At 35.6% G+C, this 15789-nt stretch overlaps 2 protein-coding genes across 3 annotated transcripts in view; one reads left to right on the top strand and one right to left on the bottom strand.

Annotated features, from left to right (window-relative positions):
• Nucleotides 1–186: 186 nt before the first annotated feature.
• LOC107721195 (sodium- and chloride-dependent GABA transporter 2-like) lies at nt 187–7687 on the top strand. Of its 2 annotated transcripts, none has more exons than XM_016529084.1 (15): nt 187–351; nt 700–899; nt 1024–1158; nt 2031–2171; nt 2265–2352; nt 2850–2982; nt 3474–3608; nt 4259–4362; nt 4560–4684; nt 5115–5227; nt 5497–5634; nt 5801–5903; nt 6689–6789; nt 6940–7110; nt 7222–7687. In XM_016529084.1, the coding sequence occupies exons 2-15, from the start codon at nt 704–706 to the stop codon at nt 7291–7293; spliced, it is 1755 nt and encodes a 584-aa protein (XP_016384570.1). In that variant the 5' UTR covers nt 187–351; nt 700–703; the 3' UTR covers nt 7294–7687. The 2 variants fall into 2 exon arrangements, with proteins under 2 accessions (XP_016384570.1, XP_016384569.1); XM_016529083.1 differs by having other exon boundaries at nt 187–578.
• Nucleotides 7688–10032: 2345 nt separating this feature from the next.
• LOC107721196 (peptidyl-prolyl cis-trans isomerase FKBP5-like) overlaps nt 10033–15789 on the bottom strand; it is a 14648-nt gene continuing 8891 nt past the window's right edge. The window contains exons 8-11 of the mRNA XM_016529085.1: nt 15308–15391; nt 13930–14115; nt 13602–13841; nt 10033–10995 (exon numbers count right to left, since the gene is read on the bottom strand). Coding sequence (XP_016384571.1) covers nt 10900–10995; nt 13602–13841; nt 13930–14115; nt 15308–15391 — 606 coding nt within the window. The 3' untranslated portion in view covers nt 10033–10899. The remainder of the gene's footprint in view (nt 10996–13601; nt 13842–13929; nt 14116–15307; nt 15392–15789) is intronic.

Here is a 15789-nt window from a genome sequence, read left to right as displayed (position 1 = left end):
TACTTTCATTAGGATAGGATAGGATAGATATTTTTGTATTTCTGCGTCATTTTCCCTTGAGGACCACATAAATAAAAAATGGCTAATCTTAGCCCACTCTCCCCTATAAATATTAGACATTTATTTTAATATTTTACAGCATTAATCTATATTATATACAAATAAACAACTCATTTAGAACATTTATATTATTTTTAAACTATTTATAGGCCTACTATTAATATGGTTTGAATAAAATATGATTTGTTTCTGTCACAGTTCGTAGGAAGGAAACGAGGAGAGGAGGAGATAAACTTCCAATTGAACAGACTTTAATAACAAACTCAAAAAGGGCAGACAAAGTAGAACAAGGTAATGACAATACACGCCGAACACACGGGAAAACACGGAGCGGATTAGCGGAATCAGCGGATCTTTAGCGGAGCAGTAACCGAACGCTTTGAGCTGGGGTGAGGGTGGGGGCTGGTGAGAGGGGCACCTCAGCCAATGAGGGCAAAGGGGCAGTGGCTCTAGCCACCGGGCCACCCCTCCACAGCACGTTGTTCCACAGCACGGCCCTGCTGTGGAACAACCAGATGGTACTGAACAAAGACTCATTGCTGTTTTTGACCTTTACATGTTTTAATCACTGGTCTGTTCTCAATTTTGTTTGTGCTTCTCTGCCATCAATGTTTTGACAGATGTTTGCTTTCTTTGTAGTGACATGGAAATGCAGCATGATCCAGATTTGCAGTTTAAACTGGCTTATTCAGATTCAGAAAGAATTGACACAGGCATTAAAACCCGAGCAAGAGGCCAGTGGGCCAGTAAAGTGGAGTTTATCTTAGCCGTTGCTGGCCAAATCATTGGTTTGGGAAATGTGTGGAGATTTCCATATCTGTGTTACAAGAATGGAGGAGGTTTGTATATGTTTGTACTGTATTACTGTGTGTGAGCTCTATTAAAAATTCATTTTACCATTTCATTTTTTTCATTTTACCAATTCATTTTATCAGTTTAATTTAATTTTCACCATTTTTTTAGGAGTGTTTTTCATTCCATATATGGTCTTTCTGTTTGCCTGCGGCATTCCTCTGTTTCTTATGGAGACTGCTTTGGGTCAGTACACCAGCCAAGGGTCTGTTACCTGTTGGAGGAAGATCTGCCCACTATTTGAAGGTGAGATTTCATTGTTCACCTTTAATGTCATTGATAATGTACAATGGAGTAAATGCTGTTGTGTCAATCATAGTGCTGTATGTTAAAATTAGATAGTTGTAGTGGTGTAGTAAACAACAGTAGTGAACAATAGTGGTCAGAAATGTGAGAAGCTTCCAGTTTGTGTGCAGACTTTAAAATATTAAGGTTGCTGCTTACTGAATTTCGCAGTTTTTAGTAGTTTTCCAGAGCCATTACTTTTACTTTTTGTAAAATGTGCAGTTATTTCTAAATATATAATCTAGTAATAAATTAATACTTGTAAAAAAACTCTATGAAATTATGTGTAAGGTTTACCTAAAAAAGAAAAATTAAGGCACCCACTTTGGGTTTTTATGTATCAAAAATATTATAATAATCCACAAAAAATGGACTACTTGGATCCATATTTTGGATCCACAAAAAAAAGTTAAGCTTCAAAAATATGTAAAAAAACATGCTTTTACTGTTCATTCAAATGAGGTTTAAAAGCTCTTTGCTCTCAGCCTCCACACTTGCCTTTCACCTTCCAATCTTATTCCCAAATGCTAAAATAAACCACCCATAAATAATTGTTTAATAAGTTTGTGATTCGTAAAGTCAAGCAGTAGTTATAAATTAATTAGTGTTTCATATTCAAATATATTATATGTGTAAATTCAAAGATAATTCATAAAAATTCATCATTATTAAATAAATAATTATTTAACTTGTATAACAGTATGTAATATGAAACTCTCCAACACATTTAAGCTAAACATCAAACACAGACTGTTATTAAAAGGCTGATATGTTACTGTCAGCAAAAGAAACATCCAAAAAGGGGTGAATTGTTTTGGCTTGCTTTTCTTTAGGTCTGGGTTATGGGAGTCAGGTGGTCATCTTCTATTCCAGTGCCTACTACATCATCATTTTGGCCTGGGCTTTCTTCTATCTCTTCTCTTCTTTTAGTGGTGAACTACCATGGGCTAGCTGCAGGAACTGGTGGAATTCAGGTATGTTATAAAACTATTATTGTGAAAAATAGGCTTTTTCATTTCCAATAGATCATGTTTTGTAGAAACTCTTTTTTTCTTTCAACCTTACAGAGAACTGTGTTGAGTTCGACCAAATGGGAGGGACAAGAAACCTGAGCTTTATGGAGAATGCATCATCACCTGTTAAAGAATTTTGGGAGTAAGTTTATAAAATACCCAAAAGTTTATTATTATTATCAGAATTGAAGATTTGGTTATATGTATATATGTGTATGTGTATATATATATATATATACAGTGGTGTGAAAAAAGTGTTGGCCCCCTTCCTGATTTCTTATTTTTTTGCATGTTTGTCACACTTTAATACACACACACACGCACACTTTATTTATTTATTTTAAAGTAAGTAATAATTAAATTATTTAAACCTTAAAGGTCACAGAGAAGTCCTGTTAAGTAGTGAATATAAAACTTTCCAGTTATGCTCTGCTTTAATTATTTACTATGGTGCGCAAAATGTCCTTCTTTAGGGGACCATATTAAAATCTAATTTATAATAATTTAAAGTGCAAGTATAATCAGTTGAAATGCCAAATGTGTAATAATACTAAATGCAAGCATAACTTTCAAGTGTCATTATTGTTGATACATGAATTTGGAAATAAAGTTATGAGAATTACACAATGTATTTTGTAGGAGGCGAGTATTGAATATAACTGGAAGTGTGAATGAGCTGGGCAGTTTGAGATGGGAACTGGCTCTGTGTCTTCTGCTGGCCTGGATCATTTGCTACTTCTGTGTGTGGAAGGGAGTGAAGTCCACAGGCAAGGTGAGAACCAATTGAAAAGGCACTTTTAAATTTTTTTTTATCAGGTATAAATGTTATATATATTCTGTATATATATATATATATAAAGCTCAGTGGAGTTGTATATCTAATACAGATGACATCTGGCTGCACTGTAACGAATCAGCTCATGAGGAAATATGAATAATTAATCATACATAAAACCAGTGATATCATGATTAGTTGTCATGGTGACCAGGGGGCCTGGTGTTCTGCAGAAATCCTGGCATCCAGTTTATTGAGTGAGGGGACTGTGACGATTTGTTAATCTAATGAATAATTGATTTGTTAAATCAAATAAAAATTAGTGTGTCAGATTGGTCGAGACGCTACAGCACGTTACCTCAGTTCTCACATGGGCTGATTGTCATGGATATTGACATAGTCCGGTTGATAGTGTTTATATATATATAGATTTAAATCAGGTATGCTGGATCTCAAAACGGGAGTGTCCTTTTTTCTTTATTTTTCAGGTTGTATATTTCACTGCTACATTTCCATATGTTATGCTGCTGGTGCTTCTGATTCGAGGTATTACGTTGCCTGGAGCCATCGATGGCATCACCTTCTACCTCTACCCAAACCCAGCACGCCTTGCAGACCCACAGGTAAACAAATCTTACGTCTCATATGAGTGGTGATGGTAGGGGATGATTAAGCATTTTTTCACTTGAGAAGACATTTGCAACTAAAGAAACGAATAGTACTTTGGTCGTTACTTTTGTTTACAATGATGTACACTCACATGACCATCAGACCAGTCAAATCAGTGGCCTAAAAAAAGCGGTCAAATCAGCGGCCTATTTCCCCTTTAACAATGGCCACAAGGTTGAGATCACACGACCAGTCTAATGTTACTCATTTAACTTGCTTATTCTGCAACTTTTTCCTTTTTCATTTTCAGTTGAGGAATAAATTAATTACAGGTTTACCAGTAATAGTCTAATGAATATTTATTTTATGTGATGATGCATCCAGTGCCAGTATAAAGGTACAAGACTATTGTTTTATCAGCCAGTGACACACAAAAATACTTGGATCTTATAATAAACACAAGTTAGTAAAAATTATTTGTACAACTGATTAAGCTTTTAAAATAACTAATCACTAAATAACGATTAATCTGTGAAAACAAATCATTGGATCAATAACTTGGATGTTTCCGAGTGGAACCAGACCAGACCCTTTATGTGTCATGTATTGCTAAATACCAAATGGACTGGTTAGTAGTTGTGAACTTGCTCTCTCTTGCCTTCAGGTGTGGATGGATGCTGGAACACAAATATTTTACTCTTACGCTCTCTGCATTGGGTGCCTTACAGCTTTGGGAAGCTACAATAAATACAACAACAACTGCTACAAGTGAGCGAACCCATGTCACGAGAAACCATATTCAATTAAATTTACATTTAAATCCATAAATGTATGTTTGGAAATATTTGTGGAGGCAACAGATGTTCTTACCTGTATATATGCAGGATTCAATATCACAAGTGTCAAGTACATTATGCAGTCGAACATTACATTTACTGTGATGGGTTTTGTCTTTCTGCTTATAGAGATTGTGTTTACCTGTGCCTGCTGAACAGTGGAACCAGCTTTGTATCTGGCTTTGCCATCTTTTCAGTTTTGGGCTTCATGGCCTTTGAACAGGGGGTTGATATCTCAACGGTAGCAGAGTCAGGTAACTTAAAAGGAAAATTTTGTCATTAATCACTTACCGCCATGTCGTTCCAAACCCGTAAAAGCTTTGTTCGTCTTCGGAACACAATTTAAGATATTTTGGATGAAAACCGGGAGGCTTGTGACTGTCCCATTGCCTGCCAAGTAAATTACACTGTCAAGGTCCAGAAAAGTATGAAAGACATCGTCAGAATAGTCCATCTGCCATCAGTGGTTCAACCGTAACGTAATGAAGCGACGAGAATTCATTTTTGTATGTGAAGAAAACAAAAATAACGACTTTATTCAACAATTCGTCTCCTCTGTGTCTCTCCGCATCACCGTAGCGCCATTTTGGGGTGGAGTAACCCTTTAAACAACAGCGGCTCCTTTGAGTCATGTCCTTTATGTCATTTCCTACACATTAAGTCTCAATTCACTTGTTTTGCCAGGTCCTGGTTTGGCCTTCATTGCATATCCACGAGCTGTAGCTATGATGCCTCTGTCTCAGCTGTGGTCCATATGTTTCTTCCTCATGATTATTCTGCTGGGGCTTGACAGTGAGGTGAGGCACATCATCTCTCAAGTACATAATGTGTTTGACTGTGTGGAAATTTCAGTTAGGTTTTTATTAACTACTGGCCAGATTAAGTTGTTTAACATAGCAAATATTTCATATACTACAGAAAACTTCATTACACAGCATCCTGTTAAAAGGTACCCTTGGTTCATGACTTTTGTGCATGCAGTATACTAACAGTAAATATGTTATGTAATTTTTTCAGGGTAGTACTACATTAAAACACTGTAATTACACCTCTTTCTCTTTTTCAGTTTGTGGGTTTGGAGTCTCTCATGACAGCCATAACAGACATGAACTCCAACTACTTCCTCCAAGGACACCGTCGTAAACTCTTCCTTCTCCTCATTTGTGTGGGCTGCTTCCTCATTGGCCTCCTGATGGTAACAGAGGTGATTATATTCATAATTTAGTCATTACCGTGGGTTTATTTTGTTCTTAATGTTTGATATTTGTTCTTAATGGTCTAAGTTAGATCACTTAATGACCAATGTAAAAATATGAGATTTGAGCACTGATCAATGTGTTATTTTTTATTTTTTTGCATTGGTTCAATAGGGTGGCCTGTATATCTTCCAGTTATTTGATTACTATTCCTGCAGTGGAATGACCCTCCTCCTTTTTGCCATTGCACAGTCAATATGTATTGGCTGGTTTTATGGTGAGTAATACTGAATCGACACTTAAAAACATGATGTATAAACTTGTCTGCCTTGCACAACTAATATTATAATGTTCTACTCCAGTATTTGATCATCATTTGATGAATTACTGCAGCCACGATCAAACAGATTGTAGGTTTTTGTGTGGAAATACTGTGCCAAAGATAGCACAACTTTTCTCATATGCTATTCAACCACCATACTATACAGTTATACTATTCGGGGACAACTTTACCAGAGTAATTGGAGCATTAAGTGCCTTCTTCAAGGACACTAGTTGTGCTACAGTCACCTTTACATAAAACCTGCAGTTTTTGTGTTGTTAGCTATGATTTTCAAGCAAAGCCACCACCATACTTCAACATTGTGTTTATAGTATATAAATATATATTTAAAAAATATATATATATGTGCCTCAGGGCTCAGTTCTTGGACCACTTCTCTTCTCTGTTATTTAAAAAAACAAACCTTGCTACGTGTACTGCGTTAAGCTAACTGAGACTTGTTATAGCACTTGTATATCATTGCTCTTTTGTTGATTTTGATTGCTTCCATTGTCCTCATTTGTAAGTCGCTTTGGATAAAAGCGTCTGCTAAATGACTAAATGTAATGTAAATGTAGTAAAGTTTGGTCATGTCATGTGTCATAAAAAATAAGAAAAGAGCACAAAACTGGTGAGCCGTCTTTTAATATGTGCAGGTAATTTACTTGGTCACTTCCTCCTTATTGTTTTGTGTATAACCTCCTTTAAGACCTCTGATTCCAATGTCTCTGGTTTTTCAGGTGCTGATCATCTGTACGAAAATATTGTTGACATGATCGGTTATCGTCCTTTGACTTTAATGAAATACTGTTGGAAATATATCACTCCAATTGTGTGTATAGTAAGTACGTGATTTACTCTGATTCATTGTGGTATGGTCATATTAGGCACAAAATTGCAGTTTCCACCAAAGTAATAATTTTATGGAAGAACATCAGAGCTCTTTATTATGCATTCAGCACTAATTTAATACACGTCTTTGCTTCTTTAGGGCACATTTGTCTTTTCTTTGGTCAAATTCACTCCTCTAAAGTTTAACAACACATTTGAATACCCGTGGTGGGGTTATGCGGCTGGCTGCTGGTTCACCCTCTCCTCAACATTGATGGTTCCCATATGGATGATCTATGTTGTCCTCATCACTCCTGGTACATTGAAACAGGTAATTCCATGCATGATTTAACAGTAAAGAACACTAAATTACATTTAAATGTAAAAAGAAGCCATGTTCAAAGCACTGAACTTGCAACTATATGCTTTCACCTTTTTTTAGAGACTGCGTGTCCTTTGCACTCCAGCAAGTGATCTACCTTTGACATCAGAAAGACAAAAAGAAACCCTGTGACCACGACAGAAAGTACAACATGTCCCATGACTGATAAAGAAACATTGGGGGAAAAAACATCCTTGGGCTGTATTTAAGACAACTTTTGATATCAATTATGTCTTTGAAGATACACATTCTCGTGAGATCTCAAGAAGGCACAAACACAAACTGTTCATGTCTGTTTTATACGTTTTTTAATTTTACTATCTTCGATTCTCAATTGCAAGCATCTAAATGTAGATTTAAACTGGAAATGAAAAATTGCACTTGAAAATTGACTTACACGTTTTGCTGTATCTGAGGAAAACTCAGTTTGAGATCATTCTTAAGTGTGATAGCGTCAACAACTTGTTGTATCATAAATGTTCATACGATATAAGTTTTTCTGAAGAAGATAGCAAAAAAAAAAAAATGTATCATGATGCAGTGGACCCAACCCTATTTTGGATGGACCAATGTTCATTACAGTTGGTATATGATTAGAAAATGTTGGATAATGTGTTATTTTCAGTAAGAGAGACTAACCAGAGCAGCTCACTATGACAGACTTTGTGCGTTGTAAAAGAAGTACAAGGCACCTTCGGTTCATTTCAATCAAATGTTAGGGTGTAACAGTATTTTATAATAGCAACACTTTTTTTAGGTTTCTGTGGGTCAGTCATGCAACACTTTGCTGTTTTGTGCCTATAGTCAAGTGCTGGTGTTTTGAGAAAGTGTTACAGAAAGTAAATTATGTTGGGGGTTTTGTATTACAAATATTACAACATTTGTAATAGATTCAAGAAAATAGATTCACCAAGAAAATCCATATTTTGCTGCTTAAATCTGCTTAGATGTTCAGTCTATATTCTAAAATCTATCATTTTAGTAAAATGCATAATTTAATATCTATAGGTCATTCAAGCTTATGTACATTTTTATAATTGATGCACTTGAAAGGCCAGTGGTTAATGTTTTAAGAAATGCTCTATTCAAATCAACAGTCAAATTATTGAAAATGATTGCTGGTTGAAATGGGTTGGTGACAGCAGCTTGTTTTTACTTTAAAGATTTTTCTGAAGCGTCCAAGCAAATATTAAACAGCTAGGTGAAAGATGAAAGCATGTTGAATTTTGAATTCTTGGATTAAAATTGTTAAAGGATGACGTTAGACACGATTGCGGTCAGGCATGACAGACTGTCAGTTATATACTGTACTTCTGTTTTACTGAGGTATCTTAATGTGATTTATTAATGTAAATAATTAACAGTGTAGTTGATACAATAACAGTCAATGAAAATTCTACATTTGAACTGCCATTTCATTTGCATGACCATAGGAGATTAAAGTCATATGCAGTTTAAGGGGAAAAAACTAAATCTGGGATTATATCATGATTGTAGTGGTTTTTTAAGTAAGTTTGAAACTGTTTATCATTCTCAAGAATGAAAAGCCGGTGATGGTGCTCTTCTTTAGTCTACAACTGGGTTAAAGGCTAAAGGCCTCCTTTTGCAAATACACACTCTAGCCAAAAAGGCCACCCAAACACTGGCAGAGGATGAAAAAGCAGAATGTATGCACTGCTAAACACTGTGTTCCGAGGAATAGTGGGGAATGGATTTCTTGTGATTTGAATTTGTAAAGTGGGCCAATTACAATGTAGATTCATTTGTGAATTATGCCTGTACAAATTTTGTACACAGTTTGGTTTCTAAAGCAGTAAATTATAGGAGTAATGAAATGCCAAAGTGATTAATAAACAGCACATTTCTACACTATTTGCTAAAGTGTTATTTTGAAGTATTTACTTAAATCATACAAAATATTTTTATATTTCAAAGTGTTTGCATATAATGACAAATGCCCCTATATTTACACTACATCACTGACAGTTTTTCCAGAGGCCTTTTGTCCCAGATTGGGCATTTGGGGTAAAAGGTCCCTCAAGCTGCTTTTTGTAATAGGATTTTTAATTGAAACAAACTTCCTTTACCATTGCCATAAAGATAGTTTCATCTTCAATAGTTCGTCATGCATTTTGGGACATTTTCTACAGTATTAATATATACTAGATAGATAGATAGATAGACAGACAGACAGACAATTAAACTACTTCAAAGGTTGGAGAGATTTTCTTTAATGTTTTTGAAAGAAGTCTATTATGCCCACCGAGGCTGCATTTATTTGACCAAAGTACATTAACTGTTGTAATATTACAAATATTACAGATAACTGTTTTCTACTTTAATGTTTTACAATATAAATTTATCTCTGTGATGGCAAGCTGAAAGCATCATTACTCCAGTCTTCAGTGTCACATGATCCTTCAGAAATCATTCTAATATGCTGATTTGGTGCTCAAGAAACATTTCTTATTATCGAAGTTGAGCTGCTTAAGTTTTGTGGAAACCATGATACTTTTTTTCAAGATTGATAAAGTTCAAAAGAACAGCAATTACCGTGTTTGAAAAAAAATCTTACTGACCCCAAATTTTCAAACAGTTCTGTACATACAATATTTCTAAAAAGCATGTTCATAGACTTGCCACTTCTACAACAATTTCAGAGTTTGTAAATGTCTAAAGTCAGACATTGACTGCAAACAACTACAAAAACACAGGACACTTAAACAGTTTTCTTTGAATATTGACAGGTCTGCTGTAATGCATCAAACTGTAAACAGAAAAAAGTTAAACCGTTTATTATTAATAATATTTTTAAAATTGTCTGAAATATGGGGAACATACTGAAAGACATGCAAACCACACTAGTTAGTATTTGATCAAATAAACAAGTGGGTTTTAAGAAAACAGTTCTTTGAAATATTCCTATCTTGTCAAAAGATTTGACTAAAAAGCATTTGAGCTTTTAACTGTAATGGAAACGCAGCTCACAAATACAGCTATTGAATTTCAGTCAAGTATATCTACTGGGTTTCAGGTTGAAACTAACCTGCAGATACAGTCCCAAATCGAGGACGTTCCCAGGATGCAGTAAAGAAGCATGCACAAGCCTCTTAAAAGTATCAAAAATGTGTTTGTGAGTGTGGGCCTGCCACGACTTGACGTTTTCCCCAATGGGAGGATTGCACTTTTAGGTCCAGCTACCCACTATGGTCACTTGAATCTAAATATCATACACACTTATACAAGTATAATACAAAAAATCATCAAGCCCCCAGTCCACATCCCACCACTGCAAACTTAAACTAATCTGATTATGCACAAAGTCAATGCAATTACACTGAATACTGTACAGTACATGGTAAGGTACTAGGTTATATTCAAGTCTGTAAAGCTTTTGCATTAATGCAGCGGATGAATGCCTTTCTGATAGCCAAGGCATGCACCATACAGGTTTACTGGTGGTCACAGAATTGTGCGCTTTGGTTTTTGTTGTTGTTTGTTTTTGTCATTGTAGGAATGTCATTAAGGTCTGAAGCTCCTAAACGTCAATAAACCATTATGCAAATCCTTCCCAGCATTTGCTTTCAGTCTGAGAAATAATGAGGTCCGAGGTCAAGGTGTATAGAGGGCTCATCCACGCCTCTACCCATGGCCTCTCTCATGATACAATTGAGGATGGACCAGCCATCTCCACAGCCTGACCTCCTTGCTTTGGGTGTCCTGAATACATCTCGAGTTTTAGGAGCCGTCCTGACTGAGACGAGGTCTCTTTAATCCCTGCTTATTCTGATAAGAAATTCCACGGTCTTCTTTTTTCCTTTTTAATCGTCCCACCTACAGAAACAACATAAACAACATATAACTAATAGTATTTTCAAAGTCCCTAAAACAATAAATATATCAATTATTAAAATGATAGTTTTACCAAAAATTTAAATATTAAAATAATCAAACCTAGATTTAACCTCTAATCTATATTTTTTCTTCCATCAATAACCTTTTTTTTTTTTTTAAGAAGAAGAAGAACAACATACAGTTCTGGAATACAGAACTTCTGGAATCACAATTAGGGGAATCAGGGGAAGTCATGGCCTAATGGTTAGAGAGTCGGACTCGTAACCCAAAGGTTGCAGGTTCGAGTCTCGTACCGGCAGGGATTGTAGGTGGGGGGAGTGAATGTACAGCGCTCTCTCCCACCTTCAATACCACGACTGAGGTGCCCTTGAGCAAGGCACCTTGCTCCCCGGAACCCCAAGGAACCCCCAACTGCTCCCCGGGCGCCGCAGCAAAAAATGGCTGCCCACTGCTCCGGGTGTGTGTTCACGGTGTGTGTGTGTGTTCACTGCTGTGTGTGTGCACTTTGGATGGGATAAATGCAGAGCACTAATTCCGAGTATGGGTCACCATACTTAGCCACATGTCACTTCACAAAATGAACTGTAGTTCATTTAATGTATTCAGCATTGTTCTTATTATATATGTATATATTAAATACATACATTACATTTGCATTAAACCCATATGCAAATGCAATATATGTACACATATTAATTTTCCATATATGAAATATAGTCATATGAATTAAAAACATACAGTATATAAAACATTAGAAATTGGAACGATTTCATATATATCTAGCCCAAACAAATATGAATGTATGTGTAATACATACATGGACATATTTGACATGTACATGTATATCCATCCTAAAACCTGTCAATACATGTTGATATTATATAAGTAAATTTAAAAGATAGATGTGTATTTTTAAAAATTACAAAAACAACTTTTTTTGTATATTTTAAGTTGCATATATAACTAAAATGGATATTGTTGACTAATTTATATTGTTATATATTATAAATTATATGTGTGTTTGTGTGTGTGTGCGTGTATGTGTGTGTGTGTATGGTTGCTACATAGTGCCATATAAAAACTCATCATATGCATTTTAACATTAACATATGTACACATTCAAATTTTAAATTGGAGATTTTACATATGTTATAATCTTATATATAATTATATATAACCTCATAGGTAACATAAATGGCAATATATTCATATTTTAAATTTTCATACTGGAAGAGCTACTGCAAAAGGGGAAGATTCTCAGTCACTTACTACTTCTGAATCTTGCACAAACACTGGCTTTGGAAGATTTGGAATATAGCACAAAAATCATACTGATTTATTTTACTTTATTTTTGTCATCTTAGACAAATCGTCACAATTACTTGCATTGAATGCAAAAAATCAGCGAAATAACATGAGGGTGAGTAAATGATAACTGAATTTTTGAAAAATGTATCATTACTTCAATTAAACATAAAAAATTTACATTTGATTTTATTTGTTAACTTGACTAATACCAAAGTCCCTTTAAGGCAAGTCATGTCACTCGGCGGCCATCTTTGAAACGCCTCTCGGGCATGCAAAAGCAGCTCCTCGGTGCGTTCCAAACGGGATATATCGCCCTCCGAAGGGCACTTCGGAGTGAAAACAATCATGGCCGCCATATTGAAGGGTCGTTCCAAAACGAAGTGCTCAAAACTGGCCACTTCAAAGGGCCCTTCGGAATGAAGGATACAATTCGAAGGGTACAACTGATGGACACTTCGGACTCCCATGATCCTTTGAGCAGATTCTTTGCATGATGACGGCGCCTCCATGTGGGCACGTGATAATGACGCAGAAGGGCACTTCAAGAAACAGTTGTTTGGTCCCCTATACCCTTCAACACTTCGAAGCTCTCACTCTGGAGGGTAAACCCTTTGAAGGGATTAGGGCATAGGGATGAGCCCTTCCGAATGGAACGCAGGGCCTATCACTTTGAATGGGGAAAAATCAAAGCTGTTCTCCAAAACTGTTCGCCAAAACTGTTCGCCAAGCTTAAGATTAAATCTCATATTTGAAATCACCAATGAAATCATAAATGTTTCTCATAAATGTTGTTTCTTTTGCTCAAATAGCATTAAAAAAGCTTATTTTTCAGGCTAGACCAGCCAGTGCGCATGCGCAGTCCTGAGCGCACGTCTCTGAACGCTGACTGTTTCTATAGCAACCAGGACTTCTAACAGCAGCTGCAGTGACACACTGACTTTACCGATTAGGGATTGGCTCTTTTACTCAGAAGGCGGGGCTTCCTTCGATAGAGCGGCCATATTGAGCATTGCATTTTTCCCCATTCAAAACTATACGAGTGACACGTCTTGGGTATTCTATAGTCTTTGCTAATACTAGATTATGTCTCAGCCTTGGCTGTGTTCATGTTTTTTTGTTTTTGTTTAGTTTTTTGTTAGATTTGTTGAGTACAACCAAGGGTATTGTTTATTCAAGTAAAGAATTAAGCACTTCCTAATGCCACATTCCTGAAACTGCAACGAGTGAATTTGTCAAGAATAAACATTTCTATCTGGCCAGTGTGATAGTTGGCATACCTTAGCATCGTGTTCAGCAAACCTCTGGAACATGTTTGCATAGATCTTCTTGTCATGCTCATGGTGCTCACGAATCTTGCACTGACAGACGGTTATCTGGCTGCGGGCAGCGCGGTTGAATGAGTTAACTTGCAAAACTTGCTTGAAGTCCACCAGAGCCATGCTGAACTCGTTGCGCAACAGACGCGCTTCACCTCGTCGATATAGAGCTTTCTCATTTTCTGGGTCCAGGTCGATAACCTAGTAATGACAACCAGTAAAACACGGTAAGAAAAAATTGTTTTGAAACGCATAAAATTATATTTTGTTCACTGCTATCTGAATCTACCTTGTTGCAGTTCTCCACTGTTTGAGAGTATTCTCGCAATCGCAGAAAACACAGGGCAAGATTCAGATGGGCCACTAATAGGAGGGCCTGAATGGCTTGTAGCTGCACTTTTCCGGTACAACACTCCGTCTCTAACCAGTTTACAATCTGCTGGTACTGAATTACAGCATAGTTGTACCGTCCAGCCTGAATGCACAGTATAAAGAAGGCTGTCAATTACCTGACCACTTCAAAAACAAGACTGTTAAGAGATGATCGTAAGACGCATTTGAACTCAAATGAAAAAACATAAAATATCCAATAGAATTAAATTAGTAACATTTTAAGATAAGTAGTTTATTTGTAGTAAAATTAAGTCAGTGTAAATATATATATATATATATACTAGGGCTGTCAGTCGATTACAATTTTTAATCTAATTAATTACATGATGTTTCGATTAATTAATCTAATTAATCGCAAAATAAATTTGACTGTGAAAATACCCACAAAAGATTATTTAAAGCTATTTTTGTTAAATGAGAAAGTATCAAGTAGACATTACAAATTTTCAACATAAAATTTATTACACATAAACATTTAGGCTACAACGGCCTAACATAAACTATGGAACATAAAAGAAGATAATTTGAGAAACATCTCAGTATTTTTGTTCATACAATGAAAGTCATTGGTAACCAAAACAGCTTTGTTACCAACAGTCTTCAAAATACCTTCTTTTATGTTCCACAAAAGAAAGAAAGTAATTCAGGTTTGAGTAAATGATGACAGAATTAAAAAAATTTTGGTGAACTATCCCTTTAATGTTATTATTCTTATTATTATTTTAAATTAAATAATACTCTAAATAAGAAAATTTATCTGCCAGTAGGTGGCGGTAAATGTCTTGATTCGATTCATTCAAACGGCTGATTCATTCAGGAATTCAGTAAACTACTCTCTTTATGAATGGGCCTTTGAATCGTTGATTCACACGATTAGTTCAAAACGCAGATTCATTCAGAAACTAAACACCGCTGTGTTGCTCGGAGACGCAACAGTTCTGCTGTGGCTTTAAAGGTAATATATTCTCTGCAAAATTGAACAAAAACTCATAATATTCTGTTTAAAATATAACACAATATCAAATGCAAAAGGAATTTTATTTAAAAAAATGAATATATATATATATATATATAAGCTAAGTATACACACAATATATATATATATATATATATATATATATATATATTATTATTAAAATGACTATTAGTTTTATATATTCACTATTACAAAAGCAAAAACAAAATGCAGAATGCTTGTCTACAATAAAATAAAAAACAACTCAGTAGGCAAGCTCAGTAGAGACACTATACCTAAGACAATAAAGGAAACAAACCTTGAAATACTGCGTCCCTTTTTGTTTGACTAAATCCGCACGTTCCAGTTTCTCTTTTAGGTCCATTTCCCAGGATTCTTTGGCCTGGGAAAACAATATGAGGAATTATTAGGCTTTCTAGATTTTCTGTTGATTCTGTCTATGACCATTAGAGGGTGCACTTTAACTGTATTATGGGATTTTCAACTACTTTTTAAAGGGGTCATATGATGAAATTTCAAGTTTTCCTTTCTCTTTGGAGTGTTACAAGCTGTTCGTGATAAGAGATAAGATAAGATCCCTAAAGTTGCAAAGACTAAAGTCTCAAACCCACAGAGATATTCTATTTAAAAGTTAAGACTCGTCCACGCCCTCCTAAAACGCCTCGTATAAACACGCCCCCACATGTCTACGTCACGATGTGGGAAGATTTGCATAACGCCGCCCAAATGTTCACGCAAAGAAAGAAGGTGTAACTTTTATTCTCGCTGTAGTATTGTTAC

This window comes from Sinocyclocheilus rhinocerous, unplaced genomic scaffold (genome assembly GCF_001515625.1).
Source record: "Sinocyclocheilus rhinocerous isolate Xijiao unplaced genomic scaffold, SAMN03320098_v1.1 scaffold2106, whole genome shotgun sequence".
NCBI lineage: Eukaryota > Metazoa > Chordata > Actinopteri > Cypriniformes > Cyprinidae > Sinocyclocheilus > Sinocyclocheilus rhinocerous.
This window is presented reverse-complemented; position numbering and strand designations above follow the sequence as displayed.

Excerpts from the sequence above, each read along its gene's own strand:
- LOC107721195 (XM_016529084.1), top strand. The coding sequence starts at position 704 with ATGGAAATGCAGCATGATCCAGATTTGCAGTTTAAACTGGCTTATTCA. Across the intron at positions 2,353-2,849 it reads CCTGTTAAAGAATTTTGGGA|GAGGCGAGTATTGAATATAA; the intron begins GTAAGTTTATAA and ends TGTATTTTGTAG. Across the intron at positions 6,790-6,939 it reads TCACTCCAATTGTGTGTATA|GGCACATTTGTCTTTTCTTT; the intron begins GTAAGTACGTGA and ends TTGCTTCTTTAG.